Source organism: Tachyglossus aculeatus, chromosome 9 (genome assembly GCF_015852505.1).
Source record: "Tachyglossus aculeatus isolate mTacAcu1 chromosome 9, mTacAcu1.pri, whole genome shotgun sequence".
NCBI classification, from domain to species: domain Eukaryota; kingdom Metazoa; phylum Chordata; class Mammalia; order Monotremata; family Tachyglossidae; genus Tachyglossus; species Tachyglossus aculeatus.
Window position 1 is genome coordinate 58,791,561 of NC_052074.1, and position 16,161 is coordinate 58,807,721.

The following is a 16,161-nucleotide window of genomic DNA, read 5'->3' on the forward strand; positions in this document are numbered from 1 at the left end:
TCATGCACAGCAAGTGGAGGGGATCGTCTATCCATCAATCGGTCAATCGATGAGAAGCAGCAGGGGCCGAGTGGAAAGAGCACAGGCCCGCGAGAGGCAGAGGACCTGGGTTCTAATCCCAGCTCTGCCAACTGCTTGCCGTGTGACCTTGGACCCGTCACTTCTCTCTGCCTCAGTTCTGTTCACCCTCCTTCTTGGACTGTGAGCCCCACGTGGGACGTGGACCGTGTCCACCGGATTAGTTACCCCAGTGCTTAGAACACTGCCTGGCACATAGGGAGCCCTTGACAGATACCTTTCAAAAAATATATGAACAAGCAAACCCTTTCAAAACGCCTGAGCACCTAGATTTTTACATAGTGAACTCAATCGTAAGACAGCCCTCTAGACTGTAAGCTCGTTGTGGGCAGGGAGTGTGTCTATTGTTGTACTCTCCCAAGTGCTTAGTATAGTGCTCTGCACACAGTAGGCACTCAAGTATAATAATAATAATTATGGTATTTAAGTGCTTACTATGTGCCGAGCACTGTTCTAAGCGCTGGGGGAGATATAAGGTAATCAGGTTGCCCCATGTGAGGCTCAGTCTTCATCCCCATTTCACAGATGAGGTAACTGAGGCACAGAGAAGGAAGTGGCTTGCCCAAGGTCACACAGCAGACAAGTGGCAGAGGGGTGTGTGACAGTGCTCGGCACCCTGTAACGGCTCAACTCCCTCTAACAATCTATCTTTTTCAGATCCCCCATGACCAAGCTGAAGTTTTACAGGTAGTCCTACTGAAATTTGCCGAGGGTATTGTATTTTCCGTCCTAAAGATTTTCTTTCCAAGTGCCGGGGACGTTAAAACTTCTCAAATTCTTTCCGTGTGGTTTGATGAGAGGCTGCGCTTTTCAGTCGATACATTATACTCCCCCAAGCACTTTGTAGAGTGCTCTGCGCATACCAAGCGCTCACTCCATACCATTGGTGATGATGATGGTCTCAGCTATTTTCCAACGTGAGGACGAGGTTGGTAGCGTCAGCTTGAGAGCTCTGCCGTTATTATTCTAAACTTTTTATCGGTGACTCATGAGTACTTGGTGCCTAAGGAGTCAACAACAAGGCTTATGCCCTCCTAGAATTTGGCTTTAGGCATAGACTTGCTGTTATTTCCCTCAGCCATCCACCCTTAATAGAACGATAACCTTGTTATCTGGGACTTGATTTATATTTCAAAAGTGTTTCGGTTGCCACTTGCCCCGTCTGAACTATCAGTGAATGAACATTACGGTATTTTCCTGTAACGTGGAACAGTTCTCCCTTCCTGCCTTACACCAGAGTGAAAGGGCAACTTATTCCTCCTGCGGTTTTCGGGTATTCTGCGTCTCTAAAGTACTCAGGGACTGCTATTTCCCTAAGCACTGTTAGAGGCTAGAGGGCACGGGCTGACCTGCCTGGGCTGAACTTGTCAGGGGGTCTTCATGCATTCATTCAGTCATATTTATTGATCACTTACTGTGGGCAGAGCACTTTACGAAGCACTCAAGAGAGTACAATATACACATTCCCTGCCCACCACAGGCTTACGGTGTCTGCATAGTATAATGCTCAGCACACTGTAAGCACTCAATAAATACCCATGATTAAGTCCACTTGGAATACTCTTTCTGTGCCACAGCGTCCTGCAATTACCAGCCTCGGTCTTTCACTTTTGTAATAATAATAATTATGGTGTTTAAGCGCTTAGTATGTGCCAAGCCCTGTTCTAAGCTCGGGGGTAGATACAAGCTAATCAGGTTGTCCCACGTGGGACTCTCAGTCTTAATCCTCATTTTACAGATGAGATAACTGAGACGCAGAGAAGTTAAGTGGTTTGCTCAAGGTCACACAGCCGACGAGTGGTGGAGCCGGGATTAGAACCCTCGTCCTCTGACCCCCAAACCCGTGCTGTTGCCGCTAAGCCACGGTCCATCTCCCACCAGAGTTGGTGCCCAGGACTTCTCTAGCCGGTGGCTGGAAATGAATTGTTTCCCTAAAGGGCTCCTTGATATTTTGGTTTGAAATGAGACCGAAGGCCGGTAAATTACAGAGTAGAATGTGTGGGTCTGTGTATCCTAAAGCACGTGTCCACTCCTCTTAGTGTAAGTGTAGGAGATGGATTTAGCCAAAGACGGAAAGTGTGTTAGTCTTGCTTTTGACTTCTTCTCCCAGACCAACATGTACAGGGAGGACAAGAATCCTACAGGACACCGGTTGTTTGGTTTGAGCCTTAACTCCAATCAATCAATTGTATTGCACTTTTACTGTGTGCAGAGCACTGTATTAAGCGCTTGGGCAAGTATACTGTAATAGAGTTGGTAGATGTATTCCCTGCCCACTATGAGCTTGCAGACGGGGAAGACCTCCCAGGTGCTTTCAGAAATACCAAACCAAGTCTTAGCGTCCTAGATTTTTTTCCAAAAAATTTGTTAAAAAAGAGACATTCATGCATTCTATAGGCAATCCCTCCCCCACCCCCCCCCCACCCCTTTTTACTCTGATTTATCCCGAGCACCACGGCGGACTTGAATTCCTTGCTTCTTCTGTGCTCCAGGCTGGCAGTCCGGAGTAGGCAGGAGCTTCAACTGCAGACTCTGCCAGGGCCTCAGGGCCTTCCTGTTACTTCGCTCCTTCGAGCGGGAAGAGCCTCGAGGAAGTTCGAAAGAGGAATTGTGTCTGCGCCTCATCCAGCCCGAGCCAGCGGGTTGGGCCACGGCTGGTTCTTCCCCAGATGTTTGGTGGTGGTGGCTCAGCCTTGAGGGGTTCGGGGCCAGTGGGACAACATGGGAAGCTGAGGAGGGCTGTTTGAGGAGCGGCCCAGGAAGGGGAGAAGGCATTTGAAGCCAGTCTGGGATGGGGAAAGAAAACCAGGATTGTAGAGGGATTCCACAGTGTTCAGAGTTGCCTGCTTGAACGGTTGTAGAAACCCTCTGGGTCCTGTAGGTCAGTGGTGTATACGGTTCCTCTGGCTTCTTCCTGTGACCAAGGCAGCTTGGATTATCCTTTAGTGTCCAGGAGAGAATAAATAATATGCCCTTGGGCATATGGGAAGGAGGTCTTCCGTCCTTGTCCTCCTCTTCCTCCTCCTCCTCATCGCCCTCGTCCTCCTCCCACTACTCAGTCTTTGGGCTACCTAGGCCTGGGATTCCCCAACAGCATTGGACTCGGGCCCCTCCATGATGGACCTCAGTAGTTTGGGGGCCCTGCTGCCTTTGCTTTCCATTCCCCAGCACGTGCTCAGCCGAAGCTGATGACAAACAAGTGCGGGGACCTCCCTGCTGATCTGGAACGATCCGCGCCCACCTTCCGCCCTCCCCTCGCTCCTCCGGGGGGCCGGGAAGGGAGGAGAAGACAGGTCTGCTCACGGGCTGCTCGTGGATCGACCGTGCCCCAGCTCACGAGATCACTGGGAAGGCTCCGAGCCAGGCAACCGGAGAATGCAGCCGCTTTCTGTGCGTGTTCCTTGGCCCCCGGCTGTTAGTTTGGCGAGGCTGCGGAGCCGTGCCGGCCGAGTTTTCGGAGCAATGAGGCCAGACCTCTGCCCCAGCTTGACCTAGATCTCACCTCCTGCCAAGCTGCTCCAGAGGGAAGGTTTGTATTTCGAGGAAAATGGAGTTCACTCCCCTTTAGCGATGGGGTTGATTTCTGGACAAACCCCACTTTAAGAAAACTTGTGTTACAGTTCAGGCACCTAGATGGATGCTAAATGTACGATCTGAAGAGCATTCTCCATTGCCTTAATAGCATTCTGTCCAGAATTCATAAAGCAGGCATGTGTTATAGAAGAGCAGAGGATAGTTTCAGGGTACCTGAGGTTACCAGAGCGGAGGGGCCAGTTCTTCCGGCTAATTGACTACAAGTAACTGCATCTCTAGCAGCAGGGGGACGTACATACTGTTATTCCTTAGCAAATCAGTCACAGAATTAAAATCGGAGCTTGTAGCTCCCAAATTCACAGTCCATTGCTTAGCCCTCCGAGCCATGCGGACCCGAAAGCTTCGGCGCCAGACCCTCGGTTATCCACGGTGATTAGGAAGGATATCGCGTGGATCTTGGCCGCCACAAAATTATTTATCGAACACCTACGTCGTGCAGCGTGATCTACCCAGTGCTTCGGGATAGACAGAGAAAATTAATTGGCCCCATTCCCCGTCTTCAGGGAGCTCACAACCTGACAAACAGAAACAATCAATTCAGCATCCGAAATGCAAATGGCAACAGTTAAATCCGTGAGACAGCGAATGGTTTACTGGCTAATCCTGGGGCTCCAAAGTTGAAAAAGTTGTGAGGGGGAGGGGTGGGGGGACCTCCAGCTTCTGTTCCTCAGAAAAGTCTGTAGTCGCTCCTGCCCCTGGGGAAAGACTGGCTGGGGCCGTGGGCTAAAGCACAGCTTCAGTCAGTCAGTTGTATTTATTGAGTCCTTATTGTGTGCAGCGCACTGTACTAAGCGCTTGGGAGAGTAAAATAGGTGGACCCATTCCTGCTCACAGTGAGCTTTCCGTCCGGGGTCGGGGGGTACAATTGGATGTCTAAGCGGCCCAGTTTAAGGTGTTATCGCTCTTGTGGAGAGGTGGGACTTGGGTAATCAAACAATCGACGGCATATATTGAGCGCTTATCGTGTGCGGAGCACTGTACTAAGCGCTTGGGAGAGTAGTTGGGAGACACGTTCCCCACCCACAACGAGCGTCGAGTCCAGAGGATGGTAAGACTTCTCGACTCTGCAGTGTGGACCTGACAGTCTACAGTGAAGGGTACTTGATGATGGAGGGCGATAGGAGTACCGAGGTCTCGAACCCCGGCCTGAGGAACAGCATTCTGGTTTTGCTGTTCGTTGTGTCTGTTTATTGTCCTATTGTCCTCTTCCAAGCACTTAGTACAGTGCTCTGCACACAGTAAGCACTCAATAAATATGACTGACCGACTCCCCTCTGCCTTCCTATGAAGATTTTTTGGTTTTTTCATGTATGCATGAAACCCATACGGAATCCCAAAGCCCCACTTTAGCCGTTAGTTTCAATCTTCCTATCAAAGGGTTTTTAAAAAAAATTTGTAACTCTTTGTGGCTTTTTTTGGCTTGAATTTCATAATAGCGATCAATTAATCAGTCAATCGTATTTATTGAGCGCTTACTGTGTGCAAAGCACTGTACTAAGCGCTTGGGAAGTACAAGGTGGCAACATAATGATAATGATTGAGGTATTGATTAAGCACTTCCCATGCGCCAAGCATTGTACTAGGCACTGGGCTAGATAATCAGGTCCCACATGGGGCTCCCAGTCTAAGTAGGAGGGAGAACAGGTATCGAATCCCCATTTTGCAGATGAGAGGCTGCGGTACAGAGAAGCCAAGTGACTTGTCCAGGGTCACACAGCCCACATGTGGCAGAGCCAGGATTGGAACCCGTCCCGGGCTCTTTCCACTAGGCCGTGCGGCTTCATAACATCTTTCTTCCGTCTTTCTTTCTTCCACACTTCCTGTTGGAAACGCCAAGGAGCAGTGAAATGATCAAATAAAAGTCAGGGAGGGAGAGAGAGGAGGAGGAGGAGAGAAAATCCTCAAGATGAATTGTTGAGGACTGGCTTTGACAATGAGCAGGTAGGTTAAGCGCCTGGGGAGGCACTCAACCCTGTGTGGCCCATAGGATGATGTTGATTAGTATAGGAAAGAAGAGCTTCTCCCAAAGTGCGTGCTGCGTGCCAGAAAGTAACTTCCTCGCTGGCAGGAACTGGCCATTGAATATCTTGGTTGGAGTTCTCATCGATCGGGATCCGTTTTGGTTTTTCTTTCTTTTTTTTTTTTTTTTTTTTTGAAGGATGGGAGAGATCCTAAATGGTCCTGGACCATTCCAGTAAACATTAGACCAAATATGGAAAAAGGGCAAATTCCTCAAGAGCAGGTGCGTATTGAAGGAGCGTGACTCAATGGAAAGAGCCCGGGCTTGGGAGTCAGAGGTCATGGGTTCTAATCCCGGCTCCGCCACTTGTCAGCTGTGTGACTTTGGGCCCATTAAGTCACTTAATTTCTCTGGGCCTCAGTTACCTCATCTGTAAAATGGGGATTAAGACTGTGAGCCCCAAGTGGGACAACCTGATCACCTTGTATCCCCCCAGCGCTTAGACCAGTGCTTCGCACATAGTAATCGCTTAACAAATACCATTATTATTATTAGACCTAGATTTCTCTCAGATGCACACACCGCAGTATATCTAATGCAGTGTGTTGCACTTCAAATTTATTCAAGACTCATCTCCTCCAAGAGGCCTTCCCTGACTAAGGCCTCATTTCCTCATCTCCCATTCCCTTCTGCATTGCCCCGATTTGCTCCCTTCATTCAACCCTCCCTCAGCCCCACAACACTCTCCCTCAAGACTGTGAATTCCTTTTGAACAGCTGGTTTATTTTATATTATATATATATATATATATATTTATAATTTTTATTTTATTTTGTTAGTATGTTTGGTTTTGTTCTCTGTCTCCCCGTTTTAGACTGTGAGCCCGCTGTTGGGTAGGGACTGTCTCTATATGTTGCCAACTTGTACTTCCCAAGCGCTTAGTACAGTGCTCTGCACACAGTAAGCGCTCAATAAATACGATTGATTGATTGATAATATGTCTACCAACTCCTTTATGCTGTACTCTACCAAGTGCTTTGGTACAGTGCTTTGTACACAGTAAGTTCTCGATCAGTCCAATTGATTGGAAATAGCAGCAGTAGTTAACTAGTTTTAAATGTGTATGGTGGCAATAAATTCAAAATTATGCCATTTGTTATATTGCTTTATTATTGCAAGATAATTTCGTCATTCTTATCTACCACTTTATACACACACACAAAGAAGTTAACATTCCTTCAGGGCTTGTAGTAAAGGTTACAAATGGTAAAAATCCAATAAAATACTCTTTTAGGTTGCCAAGACCCAGGGATTCTAAAGTGTTTGAACAACTTCAAGGACTACACATTGCAGCCTTTCAAAATTTAGCTCTATTTCTTGTTCTCTTTTTATTCAGCCTACTCTTGTATTTGGGTAAATCAAACCTCGGTTAGTCAACAAGCTGTGTAAAGAGGCTGTTAGCGCCCAGCTCAGTGGAAGGAGCACGGGCTTGGGAGTCTGAGGTCATGGGTTCTAATCCTCGCTCCGCCACTTGTCACCTGTGTGACTTTGGGGCAAGTCACTTAACTTCTCTGTGCCTCAGTTCCCTCATCTGTAAAATGGGGGTTAAGACTGTGAGCCCCATGTGGGACAACCTGATCACTTTGTATCCCCCCCAGTGCTTAGAACGGTGCTTGGCACATAGTAATCGCTTAGCAAATACCATTATTATCATTATTATTATTATTATTGCCACCAAATGTGGATGGCAGCCTGACAAGCAAACACATGGTCCCTGTAATCCCTGCCAGTGGAAAACTCATTTCCTTGAATTTTACTGATCTTCACTAGGCAAGAAATTTATGAACTTGCAAATTATATTTCATGGTGACACTAAGTCTGCATTGTAAATAATCTGGAAGCACAGTCAAAATCCAAAGAATAATGTTCTTTCCTCTGGAATTTGCAGGCAGGCTTGACCTATCGGACAATATTTGCACCCACAGGAAGTCTTGCCCTTTTGTTTTGCCTTCTTTCTGAAATTCCTCTATTTTACAGTGAGACCAGTAGCACATCTGAACCAAGTGGTATGGGGGTGAGATGTGGCTCTCTCCAGGGAGATATTGGGCAGATCTGTGGGGAGTAGGTGGTCTCTGGAAATGGAGGCATACCTGGGCCGCTGATCGGAGCTTCAAAATCCTTTTTTTGGGGGAGCATTGTAATTGAATATTTTAATGAATTTAAGGTGTAATTATGATTTTTCTATCTGAACGAACTCAGACTTGATTATCCTGAAGCTTATTACTGCAATGGTGTTTATGCTAAACAGTAAGTTAGATGCAGAGTTCTACTGATTGAATTGGTTCTTTTGTACAAGTTGTAGGCGATACATTTAGAAACGCGGGAGCAGTTTTGTGCAAATTTGATAAACTACTTACTCTCATTCTGTCTCTCGTAGCTAATGTTTTCTGTAGGGTCAAGAGCTGGTAATGTAAAGAGCTGGGTGTTCTTTCTGGGCCAGACATCATCATCAATCGTATTTATTGAGCGCTTACTATGTGCAGAGCACTGTACTAAGTGCTTGGGAAGTACAAATTGGCAACATATAGAGACAGTCCCTACCCAACAGTGGGCTCACAGTCTAAAAGACAGAGGAACAGACAGAGCGCTGGAATCCATTTCACTCAATTAGTAGTATTCATTTTATTGTTATTATTGTGGTATTTGTTAAGCACTTATTATGTGCCAGGCACTGTACTAAGCGCTGGGGTGCATACAAGCAAATCGGGTTGGGCACAGTCCCCGTCCAGCGGGGGGGCTCACAGTCCCAATTCCCATTTTACAGATGAGGTAACTGGGGTCCAGAGAAGTATAGTGACTTGCCCAAGGTCACACAGCAGATATGTGGCAGAGTCGGGACTCGAACCCATGACCTCTGACTTCAAAGCCCGTGCTCTTTCCACTGAGCCACGCTGCTTCTCACTGCTGCTTCATGCCAACTCTGTTGTATTTTACTCTGCCCGGTTTTTAGTTCAGTGCTGTGCACACAGTAAGTAAGTAAACACGATTGATGATGAGGATGCTTACTTTGTGCAGAGCACTGTGCAAAGCACTTGGGAGAGTGTAAAAGAGTTAGCATACAACTGTTTCCTCAAAGTGAAGCAGACACAAATCAATTGCAGCTAAGAAGGAGAATAATAATAATAATTGGCATTTTTTAAGTGCTTATGTGCGAAGCACTGGGGTTGATGCAGAATAATCGGGTTGGGTGCAGTTCCTGTCCCACTCAGGGCTCCCAGTTTAAGGGGAAGGGGGAACAAATTTCAAATCCCCATTTTACAGATGAGGAAATGTAGGCCCAGAGAAGTGAAGTGACTTACCCAAGGTCACACAGCACACAAGAGGCAGAGCCAGGATAAGGAGTCAGGTCCTCTGAATCCAGGACAGCGCTCTTCTCACGAGGTCACACTGTGATAGAATGCAAGGCCTTCTTTTCCAGAGTCCGATTCCATTCAGAAGACAGAGTGTTTAACTTATTGACCTTCCCTCTAGACTGTAAGCTCATTATGGGCAGGGAACACGCCCACCAAGTCTATTAAATTGTACCCTCCCCAGGGCTTACTACAGTGCTGTAGTAAGTAAGAGCTCAATAACTGCCATTGATTGATTGATTCCAATCAAGGATGGCTCCGGGCTAGCCAGTGTCATGCTTGCAAGATCAGTTTGAAAGTGTGACTTGCTGTGAGCAGGGTGTCGTCTCTCATTTTCCCTTGGAGGGCCCAAGTGAACTGTCTTGGCCCCCTGGCATTACCATCCCGCAGCACCTTCTGGTCCCCACGGACACAACTTAGCGATGAACTGCTCACCCCCTCGGGTCAAAGGACCAGAAAATGTGTCTGGTTATAGTTTTGCGAGTGTGGCGTGGAGAAGCAGCGGGGGCTAGTGGATAGAGCAGGAGCCTGGAATCCAGAAGGACCTGAGGGCTAATCCCGGCTCTGCCACTTGTCTGCTGTGTGACCTTGGGCAAGTCACGTCTTTAGGCCCCAATTCCCCCATCTGTAAAATGGGAATTAAGACCGGGAGCCCCCATGTGAGGGACTGTCCAATCTGATTATCTACTCATTCGTTCATTGTCGTATTTATTGAGCGATTACTTTGTGCAAAGCACTAAGTGCTTGCTCCCACACTTAGTACAGTGCCTCGCACATATTAAGCGCTTAATAGATACCGTTTATTAAAATAATTAATAAAAGCCTGACTTCCTGTGATACCCCCATAGATGGAATCCAATAGTGGGCAGCATTCCCTTCTAATTTGAAAAAACAGCTGTATAGAAAATGAACAACCCACTCTTCAGGTCATTCATGTGGGCCATGGCTAATTTAAAAAGCTCTTTGTTTATGTAAATCACACATTATTTCTCCATCTTCAGTCGGAACCATTTCCTCGAATGTATTTTATCCCCAGTGGTGAGGGAGAATGTCTAATCACTGTCGCTTACCTTATATTCTTGAAGAAAATTCTACAGATACCTCTTAGGCTTCTCTTCCGGAATGAATGATCTCAATTTCTTTTATTTTTCCTTCTAGGTTTCACTCTTCCATTTTCTCTATCATTTTTATTTAAGCTCCTCTGAACCCTTTTTGAGTTCTGTAATTTGTCATGTTGCCGTTCTGTGGGTAATTAAGGCCATGTCTGCCTGTAAGTCTGTCTTTCTCCACCTCTAGACTGTAAACTTATTGTGGGCAAGGAATATGTCTGTTATATCGTACTCTCCCAAGTGTTTAGTGCAATGCTGTAAGCACTCAAAAAATACAATTGAATAGTATTGTGGGCAGGATTGATGTCTACCAACTGTATTGAACTCTCTCAAATGCCAAGTACAGTGCTGTTCACGCAGTAAGCACTCAAGTACCATTGATTTAGTAGAGAATAGAGTTGGTATTTTTCAGTATTCTCATCCTAGGCCAATCTGTCCCATTTTCCAAGAGCACAAGGACCTGAATTGTGGCTCAGTTTTCCCTCTTCAAAACTGGGGTAGCCGGACCTATTCTCACCTAAACACTTGGTGTACTTTGGGAAAAAAATCCACCAACTGTTTAGTAAAGTAAATGAAGGCCAAGTTCTCTACCCAAGTTGAACGAAGGGCTGAGACCTATTTCTCTTTCTTGAACTGGAATTTTCATTAGTGCTGGGGTGAGTTACGTTTGCATCGGAGAAGAATATGATTCACAATGTGGCAGAGTAGAAAAATTCCCAGGGCCCAACTTTCTCAAGATGTTGCCGATGATGGCATCTTTTTAAATGGATAAAACCTCTTTAAAATAATTTCCATTTGTTTTATAGCAGACTAATGACTAGTTGATCCTCCACGACTCTTCCGGAAGGGACCGTCTCTATATGTTGCCAACTTGTACTTCCCAAGCGCTTAGTACAGTGCTCTGCACACAGTAAGCACTCAGTAAATGTGAATGAATGAATGAACCTAACATGGATTTATATTTTAGGCCCTACTTGACATAATTGTTCAGTTGCTACACCGAGTAACCGTATTTTAAGGTAGTAATATAAGACTGAAGTTTTTTCCCTCCCTTTTTTCCCTTCTCATCAGCATTGCAGCCAGATTGTGGGAGGCAGAAAAAATACGACTTCATGCCATAGCGATGAAATTCCATTTCAGAAATTAACAAAACGATGGCAAAATGCAAAGGTCTGGGGGCTGTCGAAGTTAATGATAAACATGGAAAAGTAGCCTGGGCCAGAAGCATAGGAATAAGAGGCTGAAGAGTGAAGAGTATTTTTTTTTAAGATCAATAAAAATATGCATCTTATCTTTCTCAGTAAGGCTACCTTTTTTGAGGTTTTCTAACAGGATTGTGAAAATTTATGCGTGTGGAAGTGCTGAATACATAGACATCATTGCTTATGATGGAAAAACATTGCCACCCTGTGTCCATTAGCTGAAATTTAATGCGTCACCATTTTCTATGTTTGAGACTGCTATAGAAAGCAGTATTGTTAGAAGAATAAAATCATCAACCCTAGTCTTCACTGAAGAGTCAGGAAGAAATAATTTTGTGTTACTGATGGAGGGAAATTTTAGTGTTGCTTTTTTTTCCCCCTCAACTTCTCAAGAGGTCAGAAACGTAAGACTTGGGAACGGTTGTACCTGAAATGCATTTTAAGTGCAACAAAAATACCCACAACTCATAAGCCTCTGGTGCGTTCATTGTGGAAAGAACTAATACAACTAGATATGGTTTTTTATTTTCTTTTGAAGTATAGGTCTAAGTAGGGGTACGTAGCTTCAAGAAAAACCTCTGGCAAGATGTTTTTTGATAAGGCTGAAGAAGGGGTTTGTAAGTGGCAAGTAGCAAGTCCTGATGTTTCTAAACACTTGTCTGTACGTTCAGGTTCTAGTATTTTGGAAGAAATGTTTAAATAATCTTAATATTTAAACGATTTAAATGTTTTCATATTTTTAAATGCCAATAATGTAATTCACGTATTCTGGACTATAGATTGTACCTAGCATTCGCTAGATTTTAAAGAAAATATGCAGGGTCATGGTTGGTCGGGTCAGGGGGTGTCGCCAAGCCAGGATTCCTGGTCTGACAATGACAACAAATGATTCTTAGAGAAAGTTCAGACTTGATTCTGTCCTTAAGATATTGTGACCAGAAGGGTTTGCAGTAATCCAGGTGGAGGTGTACCGTCCTTCGTAAAAACGGGTATTATCAGTCAGTGGTATTTATTGCAGTGTGGCATAGCGGATAGAATTAGAAGGTCATGGGTCCTAATCCAGGCCCTGCCACTTGCCTGCTGTGTGATCTCAGGCAAGGCACTTCATTTCTCTGGGCCTCAGGTTACCTCATCTGTAAAATGGGGATTGAGACAAAGGGCCTTTGTGGGACAGGGACTGTGTCCGACCTGATTTGTTAGTATCCGACTCAACGCTTAGCACAGTGCCTGGCACATAGTAAGTGCTTAACAATTATTATTATTAATACGCACTCACTACGTGCAAAGCACCTTACTGAGCACTAGGAAGAGTATAGTACAACAAAATGATCAGACATGTTTCCTGCCTATAACAAGCTTGCAGTTATGATCATTCCACCTTGGTAAGGGGTTCTTTCCCCCTGGACTGGGGCTTCACCTAAACTCCTTCCAACCATCATTTCTTTTGACTGCTTGCTTTTCAATCAGTCAGTAAACCAGTGGTATTAATTGAGTGCTCAATGTGTGCAGAGCACTGTCCTAAGTGAAGCAGCGTGGCCTAGTGAGTAGAACATGGGCCTAGAACTGAGAAGGACCTGGGTTCCAATCCCGCTCCACCACTCATCGGCTGCGTGACCCTGGGCAAGTCACTTCACTTCTCCGTCCCTAGTTCCCTCATCTGTGAAATGGGACTTGAGACCGTAAGCCCCACGTGGGCCGTGGACTGTGTCCAACCCTTTGCTCGTATCTACGCCAGTGCTTAGTACAGTGTCTGGCACATAATAAGCCTTGACAAATATCATTAAAAAAAATATCTGCACAGTAGTGTTGGCAGATATGTTCCCTGCCCCAAACGAGCAGCATCTTGTTTATCGTTGACGTCTTCCCCACACGCTAAATCAGTGAGTCTCTTCAAGATCTTTTCCCAAGCCACAGCTGATGGTTTTAACTTGAATGATTTTTCCCTAGGTGCGTTTTTCTTGCACTCGCTTCCACTGAAGCTCGTCTGCCACTCTCCTGCCCACTCCCTCAGCTTTATGAGATTTTCCTGCAGTTTATCTCCATCGGTCCAGCATTTTGCTAACTGGAAGAGTTTAGTGTCATTTCACGGTGCACTCCCTCTTCGAGATCACTGTAGGAAATGTCAAATCTGTATCCCAACACTGATCACCGGGGAACCTCAGCATTTATATTCCGTGTACACTTCTCCACTCACGCTCCTTGTTCCCTACCTTTTAACCAGTTTTCTATGCATGACAAAGCATTCTCTACAGATCCATGACTTTTTGGGTTGTGTTGTTGTTGTTTTTTTCCCCTTAGAGTCCCAGCGTCTGTGGCCTTTTGCCGATGGTTGGGGGGTGGGAGGGTGGAGTAGGTTCTCTAGATCCTAGAAAATTGTGCAGAGCTTTCTTTCGGACTCTTCATCTGAGTCTCTGCAGCTCCCCAGTAATGTCGTTAATCCCGTGAGGTGATGTCGTACTTATGTGTTGTACTGTCCCAAGCACTTAGTACAGTGCTTTGCACACAATAAGCACTTAATAAATACGACTGACTAGCTGACGTGACACATGGGGCCCTTGCAAAAGTGATTAGCCCCTGGGCCCTGGTAGGGATTGCTGCTGTCCTCTCAAGCGCTTAGTACAGTGCTTTGCACTCAGTAAGTGCTCAGTAAATATGAATGAGTGAATTCTTAGTGCTGCTTCTATGAGGCAGAGTCAGTGTCTTGAGGGAGATTCTGAATTTAGCTTTCTTCCAGGACAGATCTACCCATGAATAGGTGTGTTTTAATGTTTATCTGCGCCAAGGTGCTGTATTTCTCTTCAAGTGCTTTCTATTTCAGACACAGCTTTTGTTCAAATTTGAGCTGAATGAACGTGGGTCTCATTTAAATGTATTTTTCCTCCCTTTTTTAATTAGACAAGAAATTCTGAAGTGGAACGGTTGGGGCTATAGCGATTCCAAGTTCATCTTCAATAAGAAGGGTCAAGCAGAATTGACTGGAAAAAGGTAAGTTCATTGGCAGAGGTTCTTTGTCAGTGATTCGTATTTCTGTTGTAAACCAACGTGGCTGGCTGAGGTTGTGAATGATGCCTACTCTCCTTAGTGCTTAATACAGTGCTCTGTCCACTAAGCACTCACTAAATATCATTGATTGTTATATCATTAATGTGCAAGACACGACTTGGTCTATAATCCTAATCTTTAGGCGTTCATAATATGTCTCAAGCAGGCCTCGTAAATTAGACATTTGTATTTGGTTGGGCCACATTTCGAGGGAGCAGAAAATTACTAAGGCATTGTTTGTGACATTATTAGCCATCTAATGGGCTTTTTGAATAGAACAAAAGTAAATCAGTGATTAACGTCTTGCGAATGCACTGTCAGTTGGGGGAGCATCCGTCCAGGTAGGAGCAGTCATCCAAACTGTGGGGAGAGGAAGAAGGGGAGCAGAGGAGAAACTCCAACCTTGACTGCCTCTCCCATCCAGATGAGCCACTTGGGTCGCCAGCCACAGGAGGAAAGCCAGGACAAGAAGAGGTTGAACCCTATATATTTTCCCTCTGTGTCTCTTGACTTTCTTTTGCTGGCTGCCTGACTGTCCTGTTCAAGTTGCACAGACCTTGACCGCAGAGTATAGGTCGCCTGCAAGTTTGGCGTGCCAAAAATGAGATTATCACTTTTAGTTAATGCCCTGTGAATAATTTTATTTTGTTGCAGGTGAATTCAGGATTCCTGTATGTTGAATAAGGAACTTCAGTGAGCAGAAAGCAATTTTGCACGGTCAACTTCGGTTTCTTAGCTTACTCAATTTGCAGCCAAGCAACACATTTTTATCAACTTACAAAAGATACTGTGCTTGACTGACCTCCCTTCATTCTTTTTTAACACCAAGCTCTACCACAGGTGTTCCCATTTGGTGATACCAGTTTGCGCCTGGTCGGGTTAACTCTCCGTACAGTGTCCTGTAAAACCTCTCTGTCCTTGTCAGCCTCAATTTATTTATTCTTCTTGAGATGTCTTTTCCTGACCATCTTTGATTCATTTTAAAGGCTGGACTTATTAATGGAAAAAGACCCTACTAGCCCAGATCACGACGGATTGCTTAAGCAGAAAAGAGCGTGTCGTATCGAAGCCCGTAATGATCTCATCTTGGCTTCAGCCACTTCCCAATTCTTTGGTGTTGCTAGGGCTTCTGGCAAGCCACAGGTCCCTTGGCTAGAACCCAAACAAGGTATTCAGGGAATTAAGATATTGGTTCTTTCATGGGGCACACAGAGCAATGCGAATCGATCAGATCTAAAAAGGGAATGCAGTTCTGTTGGCTCCTAAATCGTGCAGACGGGAAAATTAACATAAATTAGTCTACAGTTCAAGTGGAAGGGAAGAGCTGTTGACAATTTCATGCTTTTTCCTCTTAAAGAAATTTCTCTTTCCCATCAATGAGAGAGCCTAGCGATATATTATCATCATCTTCAAAGACTCTGCCATTTATACATCTGTGAAGGTAAAATATTGATTCTGTACTAAACTTTTACGACGAAATGATCTTTAACAATGAAAACCGTCTCTTAGCCCATTTTTGCCAGGTTTATGGAGGAGGCTTTAGTGGTTCCTCCTCCAAGCCCTCAGTGCAGTGCTCTCTGCTGATGGACAGATTGATCGTACTGATTGATTGCACGCAATAGGTGCTCCATAAATGCTGTCGATTGATGATTTCATTATGAAGTGTAATATTAGACAAATAAAACCTACCATTCCAGTGTAGTCTTTCAGCAGCTGTAGTTTCTTGGATATCAGGTAAGAGGCTTCAAGAAACGGAAAGCAAACTT

The 16,161-nt window shown here is 45.2% G+C and overlaps 1 protein-coding gene across 1 annotated transcript in view; it reads left to right on the forward strand.

Moving 5' to 3' along the window:
- AGPS (alkylglycerone phosphate synthase) overlaps nt 1–16,161 on the forward strand; it is a 112,609-nt gene that overhangs the window by 10,650 nt on the left and 85,798 nt on the right. Inside the window, exon 2 of the mRNA XM_038750898.1 lies at nt 14,249–14,338. Within this exon, the coding sequence (XP_038606826.1) occupies nt 14,249–14,338 (90 nt within the window). The remainder of the gene's footprint in view (nt 1–14,248; nt 14,339–16,161) is intronic.